At 41.4% G+C, this 16,867-nt stretch overlaps 1 protein-coding gene across 1 annotated transcript in view; it reads right to left on the bottom strand.

Annotated features, from left to right (window-relative positions):
- Nucleotides 1–16,867, bottom strand: part of GRIK1 (glutamate ionotropic receptor kainate type subunit 1) — a 248,748-nt gene that overhangs the window by 53,395 nt on the left and 178,486 nt on the right. Inside the window, exon 8 of the mRNA XM_074983450.1 lies at nt 2,366–2,473. Within this exon, the coding sequence (XP_074839551.1) occupies nt 2,366–2,473 (108 nt within the window). The remainder of the gene's footprint in view (nt 1–2,365; nt 2,474–16,867) is intronic.

Genomic DNA, 16,867 nt, shown 5'->3' with positions numbered 1-16,867 from the left:
TGGGTTTGAAGGCTTTGGGCAGGAACGAGTCTTGCTTTAGGAGCATTTACCCAAAGCAAGAGTCCATCAACCATTCTGTGGGGTGTGGTCTGTCTTGATGGGCGCCAAAACAGGCCTTTTGGCATCTGTCTTTGGCAGTTTTGAGATCTTGCCCTGTTGGCCAAAATATACCCTAGATAATAACTCTCCAGGAGGATTCCAGGAGGAAAATATGATTGCATCCTCTTGAATGGGAGATGACATCTACTCTGGAGCTTGGAGCCCCAGGTGCCATCCACTTGAGATTCTCAAGAAGATAGAGGCTTTGTCCATTAAGGGGACCAAGAGATGTGGACACCTCCATGTTCCAGGAGTGCTGAAAATGAGTGTAAAGCCAATGATTCTTTAGTTACTGAGTGGAAACACAAAAGAGCAATGCTCCCACAAACCATTCTGTCGTCTTCTTGGCTTCAGTGGTGCTTGCTGTGTGGAACCAGTGGACACAAGCTTATATTGCCAATGGACGAATTTTAAAGTATTGCTTCAGAACTATGCTGCCTATGATGTTGTCCATGGTCTTGGTTTCTGGAGTCAGCCAGCAAGTGACTAAATCACAGAACTGTTGCAAGATGGCCCATAGGCTGTCTCCTGTTGGAAATGTTTCCTCTTGAATTTTCCTGTGATAGACTATGGATGAGAGTCCAAACCAATCCAACGTGGCAGGATGGAGTAAGCCTGAGCTTCCTCTACACGTAAGGCCCTGTAAGCACCCTGGTCCCACCTAGTTAGATAAGGGGCAAGGAGGAACCATCTTAACCAAACTAACTCCATCTCAAAACCTTCCTGAGTGGTGGCCCAGGAGCTCCTCTCATAGCCAATGCTGGCCAGCCACTCAGGAATGTTTTGAGTGGAGTTAGTCGGTTTGGTTAGGGTGGGCCCTGGGAGAGCCTTAGTAGAGAGTACCCTCATGGGTGCACTCTGTAAACCTTGCATGAGCAATGTGGCCACCTGGGCTTGAAACTGTCAATTCCATTTTTCATTGGCCAGCTGAACCTTCTCCATGTGCTGCTAGGGGTGGGGGACCTACTAAGACCTCGTAAAATTAATGATTTTACTCCTTCTCTCTCTTTTGCTGCTGTGGTATTAATTGCAATGGCCGTGTCTACACGTGCACGCTACTTCGAAGTAGCGGTGCCAACTTCGAAATAGAGCCCGTCACGGCTACACGTGTTGGGTGCTATTTCGAAGTTGAAATCGACGTTAGGTGGTGAGACGTTGAAGTCGCTAACCCCATGAGGGGATGGGAATAGCACCCTACTTCGAAGTTGAATGTCGAAGTAGGGCACGTGTAGACGATCTGCATCCCGCACCATCGAAATAGCGGGGTCCGCCATGGTGGCCATCAGCTGAGGGGTTGAGAGACGCTCTCTCTCCAGCCCCTCAGGGGCTCTATGGTCATCGTGTGCAGCAGCCGTTAGCCCAGGGCTTCTGGCTGCTGGTGCCGCAGCTGGGGATCCATGCTGCATGCACAGGGTCTGCAACCAGTTGTCAGCTCTGTGGATCTTGTGTTGTTTAGTGCAACTGTGTCTGGGAGGGGCCCTTTAAGGGAGTGGCTTGCTGTTGAGTCTGCCCTGTGACCCTGTCTGCAGCTGTTCCTGGCACCCTTATTTCGATGTGTGCTACTTTGGCATGTAGACGTTCCCTTGCAGTGCCTATTTCGATGTGGTGCTGCCCAACGTCGAAGTTGAACATCGACGTTGCCAGCCCTGGAGGACGTGTAGACGTTATTTCGAAATAAGCTATTTCGATGTAGCGTGCATGTGTAGACATGGCCACTATGTCCTTTAAAAGGGAAATTCCACAGTTACTCACAGCACCCCAAAATTCCATCTCCAGACCATGGCTCTTATTCAGAGGCTGGATCGGGGAAAAAAAAATGGTTCCTTCACAATGTCTCTTATCAGTTCTTATAAGGCAACCCACTATGGATCGTTTGTAGCTGTTGTGCCTGAAGCTGACTCCACAGCAACCCCTCTTCCCTGTCTTCTTCCTCTGCCCCCTAAGAACTGCTCAGCTCTGTTCTAGAGAATTAGCTGCCAGATATCTCTGGCTGGCTTATGTAGGAGGCCTGCTCTAGGCTTTAATCTTTGGCAAGGCCGCCTCTGCTCCTTTGCTCTCTCCCAAACTGCGTCTCAAGAGCTTTAACCCAAACAATTTTAAAAGCAGAGTGAGATTTTATTCCAACCATATGAAGTGTAGGTCAAAAGGAATGGGCTTCAAATGATCACTGTTAAATTAGGTTTTCATGGTGTATGAGGTCCACCTTTAAACAAGCACAGTCCTACTGCTTTTACCATATGTTCACAGTTTGAACACAGTTCCTTACCTTTTCTGTTCCTTCCTCCTTGAGACTAATAATGTCCAAATCAAAATTCTTTCTTAGGCCATCTGTTTTGTTGAAGGTAATTCGTCCTGTCAAACCATCCCACCGTGCCTAGGGACAAACGAAAAAAATGCTTCATTTCAGTATTTAACAACAATCATTCTAAAGCCATCACCTATTCCTCTGGATGTTTGTCCTCCTGCCTCAGATTCATCCTCACCAAGGGTTCATTAACTGAATTAAGTAACCCTCCAAAATTGCCACTTATATCACCCAGCCTAATCCAATACAGGAGCCCAGTTTACAGAATCTCAAACTTCACCAAGTGCTGGTAAGTTGGGAAGGGTTTTCATGACTTACTGTTTGGAGTTGGGCTGTTAGACAAAGTGTGGTTAAATCTTGCTTAGACCCAAATGATCAGGGAGCAAATGCCCTTAGACCAGGGGTCTGCAACTGAAATAGTGAGAAAAGCCATTTTTTCAAATTCAGTTACAAAATCAATCCTTCAAGAGCCTCAGTGCACATGAATATGAGTCAGTCCTGAATAAATAACATCAAACCATACTTTTTGTCACCCTTCTTTTAAGAACAGCACACGCTTTGTACAAGTTAGAAAATTGTTACCCCCATCCCTAGGCTTAACCCCTCTTAGCTCAAACCTCCCCGCCCTCCAGGATTAACTTGCCTCAGGGCGAACAGCTCCTCCGCTATTCCCTGCCGCCTTCTCAGAGGGTTGTGTGGCTCCAGTAGGGTCAGGCTCGGTCACCCCTCCCCCAGCTTTCTGGCTAGTAAGCCTGCCCCCACATGGGACAGCTCTATGCCCTGCCCTCGCTTTCACTTCCAGGGCTCCGTGCCCCAGCTGACAGCTCAGCGGCTCTGGAGGCTGCAGACGCTTAAACAAACAACACTAAATTCAGTTAGCTTAATGGTGAGCAACTGAATTTAGTTTTTTTTGTTTAAGCGGCGGCAGCCTCCAGAGCTGCAAGAGGAGTCAGCAGCAGCAGTGCTCGGAGCTTCGTGTGGCTCTGGAGCTGCAGGTTGCTAACCCCTGCCACAGACTCTTCTGAAAATCTAAGCCTAAATACCATAGGCCAGCTCATTTTCTGGAGGACTACATTTGTAGCTAATATATGTGCAGCTGCAGTGGTCACTGAGGAAGATTAAAATAAACTAACAAGACACATCTTCTTTACATTTAAAATAATGATCAGCAAATCATGATGTCAGTTCTGCTTCCACGGATTTCTACGGCACAGCTGCCTTTGAATTCAATGGAAGCAGGAGCCGGCTTTCACAGAGGCTGGCAGAAAGTCCTGTGGTTTGCTTAAGTTACATTCAGGACTTTAATACAAGATTTAAATGGGACATAGGTGATACACTGGAATCTGTATAGTCTTTTGGAATCAAGGTCCATTTTAACAATAGTAAATAAAAAATACACCTTCACCTTCACCATTTCCTTTAAACTTCAGTATTAGGAAAAAAATTAAATGGGGACATTTTGTTGTATATTCAGTACATAGTAGATACAACCAAGGATAATTCTGAATTGTGGTTGTCGATTCTTTGTTCCAAAGCAAAGTCTAAGGAAGTATAATATTTCTGTCTTGTATTCTTTCTCGAACCTTTGCACCTTTTAAAATAGGATCCATCTGTTATGGTGCCTACATGATTTGGTCCCAGAGGCGAATTTTATCAATTAAAGAGAAGGATTTGATGGATTTTAAACACAGAACAATTTTTGTAATCTATTTTTAGAGACCTCCATATTAGATTAATTTCTTCAAAGCACAAAGAAGACATAAATTATGTTATAGCTTCAACATATGTGCCAGCCTTATAATTCTTAGATTACAGGCTTATGTTCTGTCTTCATTTAATTTTTCTTAGGCGACTTTTTTACAAAGAAGCTGCATAATAAAATCAATGAATACAAATTAGAGTAGTGTAACCACTTCTTGTTTAATCTGCTCAAAGTTCTGAATCTGTAGGACTTAATCTCAGACACAGGTTTGCCACTACCATGTATCTCAAACAAATCTGCTATGGCTAGAGTGTGTCTCTCAAAGTTATGGAAATAGGGTGAGATTTTCAAAAGTGTCAAAGGAATTTAGGGGCACAAATTTCCCTTTCAGTGGGGCATGTGTACCTAAATCACACAGGAGTGTGTGAAAAATCCCACTCACAATGATATATTTTTTCTGAATATGCAGCTTCTAATTTAAGCATATGAAAAGGTATGTGTTGATGTGTTTTGTGTTATACCAGTGGCTTTTTCAGTTTCTTCCTTTGACATGATCACCATCAGTCCATTGTACTGATGGATTTTGTCCAAATGATCAGTTTTTGACATCAGTTTATTTGTAAACAGTGATTTGCCACTAACTATTCAGATTCATCATCATTGTATCACATGCCTGACTCTTTCATTGACTGTATTATGGTTTTGAATAAAAGAGCAACAAGAAAAATTTTGAGAAGTGACTTAACAGCCCAAATCTCATTGAAAATAAGTGTGAGTAATATACCTAAGTGTCTAAGTTACTTTGGAAAGGAGGATTTAGGATCCTAAATAATATAGGTGCTTTTGAACGGACATAATTTGCAAACGCAAATGGAATACACTGCTACAGTAAATATGTGGTATTTCCAGACAATCACAAAATAACCTTTTTTTATGCCCTGAATGCTCTGTGAAGTTAAAGAAAATTTTCCTCAAAATTGATGGCAGAATACTGGCCAAAGACTACCCACTTAGAGTTAAATCCTGCCCCTTTTGAAGTCAAATTTACCATTGGCTTCGAGGCATGCTCAGAGAAGCTCTGTGGCCTGTGCCACACAGGAGGCTGTGTTTACAAATCAGAGTTGTCCTTATCTGTATGCAGACTATACAGTTGCATAGGACACTTTAAAATTGGGGGAAGCACTGGGTCTTTATGCCCATCCATGTACCTCTTCCTTCCCCTATACTAATAACAAGCAGTTCCGTAGCACTTTGGAGACTAACACATTTATTAGGCCATGAGTTTTCATGGGTAAGAGACATTTTATACCTGTAAGGTGGTTCTGCTTCCTCTGGAAAGATCTAGTTAACTTAAAACTGAAAAAGCCTTCCAGGCCCATTACAGAACACAGAACCTGGGAAAGGCCCATTCAAGTATTAATGAGGGCATTTCACAAGCATATATGGCCAGTTTTTCAATTTGCTGTTTTCTGAATTTACTGAATGTTACCTATTTCCAGTTCAGCACTATCTCAAGATCTAAAGATGTGGGTCCGTCCCATGAAAGCTCATCACCTAATAAATTATTTTGTGAGTCTTTAAAGTGCTACATCACTGCCATTTTGTTGACTTTACTGTATTAATAGACAGGAATTTAAAAAGTTGTTTTAAAAATATTTCATTAGTGTGTTGCTGAAGAATATACTACCACATCTCCAAAAAATCTGTGTCCTGCCCCCTCCCCACTGCTATTGGGAATGTGGGCACCAGTTTTATAGTACTGCCTAGCGCCCCATAAATCCTAAAGAAGGGTCAAATTAAATTATCATAATGGTCTCTTCTGGCCTTAAACGATGCATGCGATCCAAATTAGGTTTATAAACTAAAAAATACGAGTTCTAAGAAAGTATAGTCTGTACGTCACTTTCAGGGAACAATCAGGCAGCTCAAGGATGTTGAAACATATTAGGTATCTCATGTGGTCAGGCAAATAATGGAAAATCAGTTACACAGTTCTCAAATGTAATTAAGAGAAATGAAGCATAACTTTCACTACAGTGAGAATTCACAAAACTGTGTAACAGTGCAGCAAGATTTCATGTTTTATATGCAAGATTTATAGCAATTTTAATGTTTTTAGTGTCATTCCATGTCAAATGTTAAAAGTTGTAATAAAAGTGAATCAGAACCTAATCAGGTAATTCATCACAAGAAATTGCTTTTTTTGCACTTTGTCCTTGCTTTTGACTCCGGTAGAAGTTAGGGCACAATTTAAAACTCTGAGGTATATTATTTTCGACTTGGTTTTCGTTGCTTTGAGTGTTAAAAATGCACAGATAAGAGGAAGCACTTTAAAGAGGAGCGGAGTTGCTCACCGGCAGGCGAGCCTATGGAGGTGAGTTGACCTACACGCAGAGTTATTATGAAGGAGTTTCTCAGGAGCTCTTGCTGACTGAGGCCTGGCTATAGTGACCTAATGAAGCCCATAAAGAAGGGACCCTTGACTCTATCACATCTATCTGAAGTCTTTACCCAGTGGCAAAAGAGGGGACAGGTAGGAAATGATCCAGCAAGGCAGCTTAGTTGCCAGCCATCAGGTCCTGGATTGGAACCCAGTGGAGAGGGTGGGCTTGGGCTCCTCTACTAGCTCCTGAAGAAGGGTAACACTGGATGCCTGTGCCCCACTAAGGAACCTATTTGGGAAGGGGGAAGACCCTGAAGAAAAAAAGCATCTGAACCATGAGGCCCCAGCCCCAGGGGAAAGACCTGACTCTCTCTTTTAACACCAAAGAATCCCTGTTTTGAATCTGAATTTACACTGCAAAAGGGGTGGGGTTGAAGAACAAGCTCTAGCTGGAGAGCTGAATTGAACGGGCTGATGCGGGGCAGGGCAAGAGTGGGGTCATGTTTACACTACAGAATTACATCAACCTCACCTGTGCATGCACACACTTGGCTCCTTGTGTTGATAGTACATGTCATTACCAGGAACACTTGTACGGGTTGTATTGTCAGCGTGGGTCATTACTGCATGTTTCTGAAACCCAGTAACAGTTTTTAAATAAGCAGCCTAGTGTCACTGTGCTGATGTAATTATATTGACTGTGACTCTGTGCTGCTTGGGAAGATAGTGTTATTAAGTCATCCTGGAAAGGCGCTTAGGTAGGCTAGAGACAACTTTAAGCAAAGATACCACCAAAGCAAGGCTGACATAAAGCAGCTTACGTACCTCAGCAAGGGAAATGCCTGGGAGGAAATCAACCTGATGCCCAACTACTCAGTGTTATACGCAGGTAGATTTATTCTTACTGTGAATTTATTTTTGATTTATTTAAAAATGTCTACCCAAATTAGCTGCTTGTAGCAGTCTCTCTTGCTCACCAGTTACGTCTAGACTTCAGTCACCAGGGGTGAGTTAAGCTCACTATCTTGGGTCCCAGAGCAGTGAAACAAGCACAAGCTGTGCAAACCCTCTCAGAGCTGTGTGTATCTAGTCATGGGACTGGCCCATGCTGAAGGTGATGTGGTTTCGCTGTTGTGGAGTTGAAGCAACTTACATTGAAGCTAGCTCAGATACATTGACTTGAACTACAGTTATGCTCAGTGACTACAGTTCGGATGTACTCTCTGTGAGACTAAAATTAGAGTGACTTCCCTGGTAGTGGGCTGTTTAAGGTTTCAGAGTATCAGCTTCTTCAAAATGTCATAACAATATATAAATGTGGTCATGTAATCTTTATTTGTAAGATCTAAAATTATCCCCAGAATATTTACTGGGGGATCTTCACAGAGAATCTTTATATCTATACACTCCCTCTTTTCTATTGATTTTTTCCCACTTTCTCCAATATTCTGTGTACTGTGACTTTTTTCCTGGACTCGTTGCTGCGCTTTCTATTTGCCATCTAACCAAGTGCAGCCTTTTCCATCTCAAGCTTTATTTCAATAACAGTGTGCGTAAGACACAAATGGCTGAGACCGCGGTTCTCAATAATCAATCGTATGTGGTGGTGGTTTCAGAAAAGCATGGGAGGAGAGGGAGAGCAAATGGATGTGTGTGAACTATATAGAATAAGTATGTATATAGGTGACCAGGTACTTGTAGAATGGTTAAGGTCCAAGTTACCACCACTTTAAATTAGTTAGAAATAACCAGTCCAAAGGATCAATGAATAAGGCCATTGGCTGAACTGCTTGGTCTAAGTGCTGCTTTAGAACTACATCCACTACAGGAAATTCGTTCTCTTTGCCATGCACCACTGAGATGCTACACAGCATCAAGCTCAAACTCAGTGGTGTGAAAGGTCTTCTGACACTTTGCATCTGTCACAGGACACTTGAATTATTATATAATAATAAGCAAACTAAAGGGATGTTAAGCTGTATCTCATGTGGAAATGAGAACTATGTCTTTGGTTAGAAGTGCTAAATGACTTGGTTTCCCTTCCCCACCACGCTCCACCTCCAAAAGCCTTGCAATTATAACTAGGCATCTATAAATAGAATTGTGATTGACCTGAGAGAGATGGAAATCTGACAATGAGCCACACTTTGGTGGGGGGGGAAGGTAGCTTCTGCATGTTGCATTGCTGATTATTGTTTTTCCAGGTGCTGCTGTAATTTGTTTATTTAGGACGTAATCATAAGGTCACAGAAGTTATTTGGAGATTTTCTGTTGACTTCAGTGGGTTTTGGATTAGGTCTTCAGATTGACTATTTGGGCTCTCTCCATATTGTGTGCATAAAATAAAGGATGAAAATTCAGAGACTAGGTTGGGGATGGGATTTTGAAATACAATTTTCCTGTAAACAGTGAGCACTGTGTAATAGAAATATTGGAAGATATTCCCCTCTGAAGATAATGGTGTTATATTGATTTGCAGCAACTGAAGATCTAGCCCATTGAGTATGAGTGTATGCTTACAATGAGGAGATTATGGTCTTGTAGTTAGAGCAGAGATTGAAAGTTAGGAGATCTGGAGTGAAATGCTGGCTTTGTTGAAGTAAATGGCAAAACTTGACCTCAAAGGAGCCAAAATTTCAGTCCTGGATTCTAGGCTCAGTTGTCCCAGTGCTGCGGGAGAAACGGTATGTTGTTTCTTTTCGTGGTGTCTGGTAAATTGCTTAAACATGACCTACAAAGAAAGAAGAACTGCTTTGTGCTTTCTTCTTACTCCTTTATGATTCATACAAAAAGCCTGAAAAGTTCTCATGTGCAAGTCTCAAATTTTTCCTGGTTATTACATTTGAAAGGTAGGTCTTGGAAACCTGTCAGCGCATGTGATGATAAGAAAAGTAATGAAATCATGACATCGAAGGTCCAGGGACTGAAATCCAAGCTATTCAGAGGAGAAGATATTTTTGGTGTGACAGTTTTAAAATTCTTTTGCTTTATCAGTTCTGTTACTCCCTCTTCTCTGTTTTTCCTTAATGCCTAATGAATAGTTTGAAGAAAGGGCATATTTGATAAACATTCAACTCTCTTCCTATGAGAGATCAGCACACAGAGGCCCTGACATGCTAACCAATCAAGGGGAAGTGATAGTTCCTAAAGTTCCTAAGGTAAAAGAAAGCAAGCAGAAAAAAAGCACTTTCTAAAAAAGGAAATAACATCCAACTCACACTCCCAGGCACATGCCCAAAGTTTAAAAATCTCTGCAGATTAGCTTTACCTTCTCCTTGTGTCTTTTCTGCAACATACATCACAGAAGTGTTATGAGACTTTCTTAATTGTACATAAAATGCTGTGAGTTCCTTGGGTAAGAAGTATTCTAATTGCAAAGTATTGATGCATTGCCAGACTCCATTAAATAAAGGGTTTAAATAGAGCTACTCAAAAACCAGAAAAAATATATTTTTGCATTTCAGATGTTGTTTTCAGTATTTTTTAATAATCAGCTGTAATGGCAGAAACCCAATTTAACAGACTTCTGACATTTCAAAAGCAATGAAAGTAGGAGTCTTCAGGTTGGTTGTTCTAAGTTTAAACATATTGCCATGAGAATCTTGTTGTGGCATTACATTGTGTAAATAATATTTTAAGCATAAGGAAATCAGAAGGACTATTTGTAAGGAAAGCAGTGCATTGTAAAATGTAAAATTATTTAATGACAATCAGGCTAGCTTCTATTAAAGTGGTGGCCAATGGTTCTTCATAAATGCTTGTGTGGGAGAGGGTTTCCCAGTAGGTGGAACAAATGGTTGTCCAAGTTCAAGTCCACAGCCTGTAAATGTAGCGATAAGCCTAGCCTCATGCTTAGCTTTTCAGTTTATCAGTTGCCAACCCAGGTAAAATCCCATATGGACGTTCTGATAGTGGCTTAAGAGTGGCTTATTTCAGCTTTGCTTGAACCACTTCCTAATCGACGCTAACTAAACCAAAATAAGATGAATTTAAACCAAAAGTACAATGTCCTGGAAGCCTTTTGCACCAATTTAACGACATTGGATTCATATCATGTCTTTATTTAAATACTGCATGGAAACCAGGCCTTCAACTTGAGCTCATACAGATATTCATTCTCTACGCAGAGAGAAGGGGAGCATCAGAGCACCCCTTCTCCTTGACTGAAAGAAGCACTCTTGCCCCTGTGGTGGGAGAGAAGCAGGACAGTTAGTAGAAACTCTACAGCCCACTCTAACCTGCCAAGAGGCAAGTGGGCTGGAACAAGGGTGCGAGAGGTGCTGGTTTGAAGTGGCTTCCATCACATACAGGGCTTACAGTTTAGTTCAGTGACTTAGCCCCAGCCAGGAGGGGCACCAAAAGTGGCCATAGGGTAAGGGGAGCATGAGCATTAACCAAGAGGAAGAGGTTTCCCAGTTCGCTCTAGGCTGTAGAGATGAGGGAGCACTGCATGTGCACCACTCTGCATTCCTTGTTTTGGTAGGCAGCTGAGACGGATGTACCGCTGGTGACCCACATAGCTTGTTTCTTTTCAGTGGGACTAATTGTTACGTGACCTATTTGAAAAGTAAGGATTTTTATCTGCTTTGCAAAGCCTCCTGTTTGCTGCATACACGTTTTCATATATTGTTCCTAAACCTCAGCTCTGTGTCTGATCCACTGACTAGATCAAACTTCGAGAATGGAAATTCAGAAGTGTACTTTGCCCCAGTGCCAGTCTCTCAAAATGGAAACCTTGAATACAAAGAGGCCCTTTCTTAAAGGGACCTACTGGGTATGGAATCTTAAGCATAAATGCAGGAGGCACACAATTTACCTCCGTGTTTTTCAAAAGCACACTGTTCTTGTTTAGGAGATATGGACCCCCACACCCACACGTGCACATTTATCTCCATAATATTACATCAGGGGCTTATTCTGACAGTTCATAGAATCATGGAAGAGTAGGACTGGAAGGCACCTCGAGAGGCCATCGAGTCCAGCCCCCTGCCCTCACGGCAGGACCAAGCACTTTCTAGACCATCCCTGAAAGCCATCTATCTAACCTCTTCTTAAATAGCTCCAGTGACGGAGATTCTACCACCTCCCTTGGCAATTCGTTCCAGTGTTTGATCACCCTGACAGTTAGGAACTTTTTCCTAATGTCCAACCTGAACCTCCCCTGCTGCAATTTAAGTCCATTGCCTCTTGTTCTATCCTCAGAGGCAAGGAAGTACAAGTTCCCTCCCTCTGCCTTATGACACCCTTTTAGATACCTGAAAACTGCTATCATGTCCCCCCCTCAATCTTCTCTTTTCCAAACTAAACAAGCCCAATTCTTTCAGCCTTTCTTCATAGGTCATGTTCTCTAGACCTTTGATCATTCTCGTTGCTCTCCTCTGGACCCTCTCCAATTTCTCCACATCCTTCCTGAACTGCGGTGCCCAGAACTGGACACAATACTCCAGCTGAGGTCTAACCAGCGCAGAGTAGAGCGGGAGAATGACTTCTCGTGTCTTGTTCATGACACACCTGTTAATGCATCCTAGAATCATGTTTGCTTTTTTTTGCAACAGCATCACACTGTTGACTCATATTTAGCTTGTGGTCCACTATAACCCCTAAATCCCTTCCTGCTGTACTCATTCCTAGGCAGTCCTTTCCCATTCTGTATGTGTGACACTGTTGCAGATGCTTGGCACTTCCCAAAGTCAGGGCTTTAGCCAGTCATTGATGCCAGATTATACCAAACATGTGAGGCAAAATACACTAACAGTGGTGTAGTAACTATTCCCCATCACTTTCCCCCCTCCATGTTCTAATCTCTCTCTATCTCCCCAGCCCTTTCTCCATCTTTAATTTAGTAGAAAGTTTGAGGAGAAATTCAACAGCAGAAGCTGAGGGGAAACAGATTATTCCTCTCTCTTGTTTTTATTAAGCCTTCCTGCTTCCCTACAGAATAGAAGGGTGAGCATTTACTCTGACTTTGACTTAATAGTCAAACTTGTGATCAGGACCATATTATGTTAGGAGCAGTGTAAATACAGCATGGTTGCTGCTCTGCAAAACTTGGGATCCTAAACTGGAAAAACACAATAAAATTTTAGGGGCTATGAGAATTATCAGTGATGATTAATGCACATGTAGGGAAGATATGAATATATTATTAGGTTGGCAGTGGTAGTTAGGAAGATGAAAGCAGCTTTTCTTACTCACAGCTTTTCGCTTAGCTGTTGTCTTTTGACTAGTACAGGAGTGCTACCATTTGTCCTTACCACACTTTGTTGAACAGGTATTAGAATAAGCTCTTTACCAATTTTATTATTACTCTCTTCAAAGAGCATTTAATGGTAGTGTAGAGTAGTTCAGCAAGCCCAATGAAAGCAGTTAGCAGTAGCTTCCTTTGGATGTTAGGAAATCTGATCCTCTGTGTTTTTTCATATGAGATTGAAATCTGAAATTTGATACTCTTGCACTTTTATTTTGCTCTTTTATGTTGACTTTAAAACACAGTTAAAAGTAAAGCTATATAGAGATTATTATGTTAGGTATGTGATGAATCCCAGCTTTTTCTTCAGTGCAATCATGTTTTAGAAATGCTTCTGAAATATACTGTTGAATTACATGTTTCTGATTTCCCATGCAGTTTTTATCAAGTTTACAAAATGTTCAAATTCAGGTGCCTGAAAAAATTAGGGAAACCTTGGTATACTGCATAGATATACCAGAAATACTGTAAATCACTTCTCCAAGATAAGACAGTACATAGTCAATTCCATTATAAGCCATTCTGAGCGGTAAAGGTCAAGAGTAAATTTGATCTGTCTATGCTTTTGGTTAGAGTTGAAACTATAATAGAAAAGTTATTTATATTTTCTCATCAACTGAGTGACTCATACAATTAGTCTTTTTACTAATGTTGTGTCTCAGATGCTTAAAAGTGGAGCTCTTGGGGTTGATAGTGGGTTAACACATTACATTTCCTCTAGTGATGAACAAATGAGCAGAAGGAATAAGAGAAAACAAAGTTTATGGTCCATTTGAAAGTGCAGTTTTATCTGCCCCTCCAAAAGCTGCAGTTCTTTGAACTGTTCAGGAACACCCATTTGCAGAGCAGAGGTTAGGTTAGAGAGTGCACAAGAGTGGGGAGGAAAAGTTCTAAATATGCCATTTCAGTGTGAAAGGTGACACAATGATCTCTAATTACTTGAGATTGACAACTTGAATGTCCTTGTTTCAAAGCCTAGATGAAGTGATGTTGAGGAGATTCTTCTTGGACAAGTGCATTTTGAATGCTTAAATCATCTTAAATTTACTATCAAATCCAGTACCAAGAGGAAGTGAGTGGGTAAAGATTTGAGGGAAAGCTTAGTCTGTTCTGGTCGGGATATGGTCTGAAGAAGTGGGTCTGTCCCACGAAAGCTCACCTAATAAACTATTTTGCTAGTCTTTAAAGTGCTACTTGACTGCTTTTTTATTTTTCTAAGTAATTCATCCCTCTGGGACCTAGGGGATTGCATACCTTTCTGTGGCCATTACCAAAGTGACAAAGTGCAACACAAAATATAAAACGATGTATTATTTGGGTTGTGGTACAGTAAGTACTACTGGTGAGTATTTGCTGGTTTGAGACTTGGATTCCATTGTATGTTATGAACTGCAAATATTACAAAGTATTTGCCCCAAAAAGCACACAATTGCAATAGAAAAAATGTACGGTTATCCACATATTACAGCTGGGATTTAGACAGCTAAGGGGACTTGCCCAAGGTCATATGGAAAGTCTGTGGCAGTCAGGAGTTGAAATCAGAGCTCCTGAGCTCTAGTTCAGTGCCTTATCTGCAAATCCATCCTTCCTCTCTGGCCTATTGATTGGTTAAAAATGACTTATTGACATGCAGAATAACAATAATAATGGAAAAGAAATGGAGTTGGTTTTCTGCAGTGCAAAGCCATTGTGCTGACTTTCCTTCTTTCCCTCCCCAGCTTGCAGCAGGAGGACAGGCCCTGCAATGCCTGCTCTCCCCTTTCTGCTGTCAGTGCAGCAGGTGGGAGGGACATGGTATTCTTTTCTGCAGCTGCCCTGCTGCATAGCTAGAGCTATCTATGCTGTTGAGCTGGAGAATTTTTAATCTCCAACCCCCCACAGTGCTTTCCATCAGCAGCTGGGGAACAGAACCCAGAAGCAACAAGCAGCAGAGCTAGCTTCCTGGACTTCACATCTTCTCATCTCACCATCTTTTGCAGGAACTGAAAGCGAAAGGGAGGGGAGGTATTGTTGTCCACTCTGGCCTAGAGTTAGAGGGAAATGTTCTCAATGTCCCTTATTAGACCCCTAGATAGGTCCTTTTCTATGGATCAAGGCTAATCATTTACTCCCATTGTATTAAGGAGAGTTTAGATTCCTTTCTCCATCAAACAAAAAGCTTATCATTTTTTTAAAGGAGAGTCAAACGAGGGGAAAAGAATACAAGGATATGTGAAGCCTGCTTTTCCCAAATGCAAAAACCATCCATTTTATACAACTCAGCAGCAAGCTGTGAATCACCGTCCTGCTTCTGAAGTGCAGATAGAAGCAACAGTTAAGAAGATAAAGATCATTGCATAGTATAATCTCATGACTTTGGTACTGAGTCCAATTGCTGTCCTCAGGTTGTCAGGCTTGCATATGTCCACAGGAAGGTGTATGCATTGTTTTTTAGACTGTGGTAGGAACTGTGAGCTACTCAGGGTTCCCATTTTGCTAGGGACTGTGCAAACGCAAAAGAAAGAGTCAGTTCCTGCTCCAAACAGCTTACAGTTCATAGATTCTTAGGTGGGAAGGGAGCAATGTGATCTCGTCTGACCTCCTGCATAGCACAGGCCAGAGAACGCACCCCAGAATAATTCCTTAAGCCTATCTTTTAATTTAACAATTGCCCATGATGGAGATAAAAGATGGAATACCATGTCCAGAAGATTAAGGGGTGACCATCGCAATCCTTGGTAAATTGTTCCAATGGCTAATTACCCTCACAGTAGTTTACAACTTATTTCCTGTCTGAATTTGTCTAATTTCAATTTCCTACCACTGGATTGTGTTAGACCTTATTTGCTAGATTAAAGAGCCTATTATTAATTATGTGTTTCCCTTGTAAACACTTACAGATGGTAATCAAGTCACACTGCAATCTTCTTTTTGGAAAACCTAAATAGCTCCTGGAGTTCATCAATCTGGTCATAAGGGCAGAGGCACTTGAATAATTTTTGCAGTGTAGGTGTTGAGAACCACTGAACCAAAGTGTAAATCCTGTATATAATCAAAACCAATTCAAGCTGGGTGTGTGTGGCAGCACCATGCACCTCTCCATCTGCACTCCTAGTTCCAGCACCTATGCATAAGGCATGTTTTCTAATCCTTTCATCCTGGCTCTTCTGTGAACTTGCACTAATTTATCTTGCACCAGAACTGGATGCAGTATTTTAGCAGCACTTGCAGCTTTTTTACACCTACTTGAGGTTCTGGTATTTATGCACCCCAGCGTTCATTAACTCTTTAAAAAAGCAGTCAAGTAGCACTTTAAAGCCTTCAAAATAATTTATTAGGTGAGCTTTTGTGGGACAGACCCATTTCTTCAGACCATAGCTAAATAACAGGACAGATCACTGAGAGCCAGGACTGGTGGCTGTAAACAAACTTTATGGGACCACGGGAAACTTGGCCATGCCCATGGTAAGTGGCCATCCAGCTAACTAAAATCTTGCCAGATGAGTGTGTTCCAGATTAGAGAAGTTCAGCCTCTATATGTCAGAAAATTACTGAATTCGTGTGTCTCATTAAAGCAGCCTTTTCCTTGGGAATCATGACTTATTTCCAGTAAAATAAATAAATAAATAACATTGCTAGCCATCATAATACTGATCTTAAAGGCTGGGTGCCTATTTTGTGCTTTCAAAAATCACCCCCTTTGGATCTGAAGTAATTCTTTATTTTTAGATCAATGAAATATTTTGCAACACCTTCGTTACCTGTAGGAATAGAGATTCTTTTCTTGCTGTTAATAGTGTTCAGCAAGACAGGAACACAGGGCGTTTGTGGGAAACAGTAGAAAATGCATTTATCTATTCAGATTTTATGAGTTTAAAAGGATCGTTTAATGATTTTTTTTATTCTTTAGAAGTGGGGAGACATTCAGAATCTATTATCTTTTCCATCAACAGTAGTATAGGGACATCATCTTTTGTTTTTGTGGGGGTGATTTTTTTTCATATTTAAAAGATTGTTCATTGAGCTATGCCCAGGGAATCTGAACATTACAGTTTTTATTACTGAATGAAGAGTAATTTTCTGTGTAATTGATCCATCTTCCTACTCAGACTTTTCTGGCACTCTAGAGAATGAGATGTCTCTCCCTTCAGT

This window comes from Carettochelys insculpta, chromosome 1 (assembly GCF_033958435.1).
Source record: "Carettochelys insculpta isolate YL-2023 chromosome 1, ASM3395843v1, whole genome shotgun sequence".
NCBI lineage: Eukaryota > Metazoa > Chordata > Testudines > Carettochelyidae > Carettochelys > Carettochelys insculpta.
This window is presented reverse-complemented; position numbering and strand designations above follow the sequence as displayed.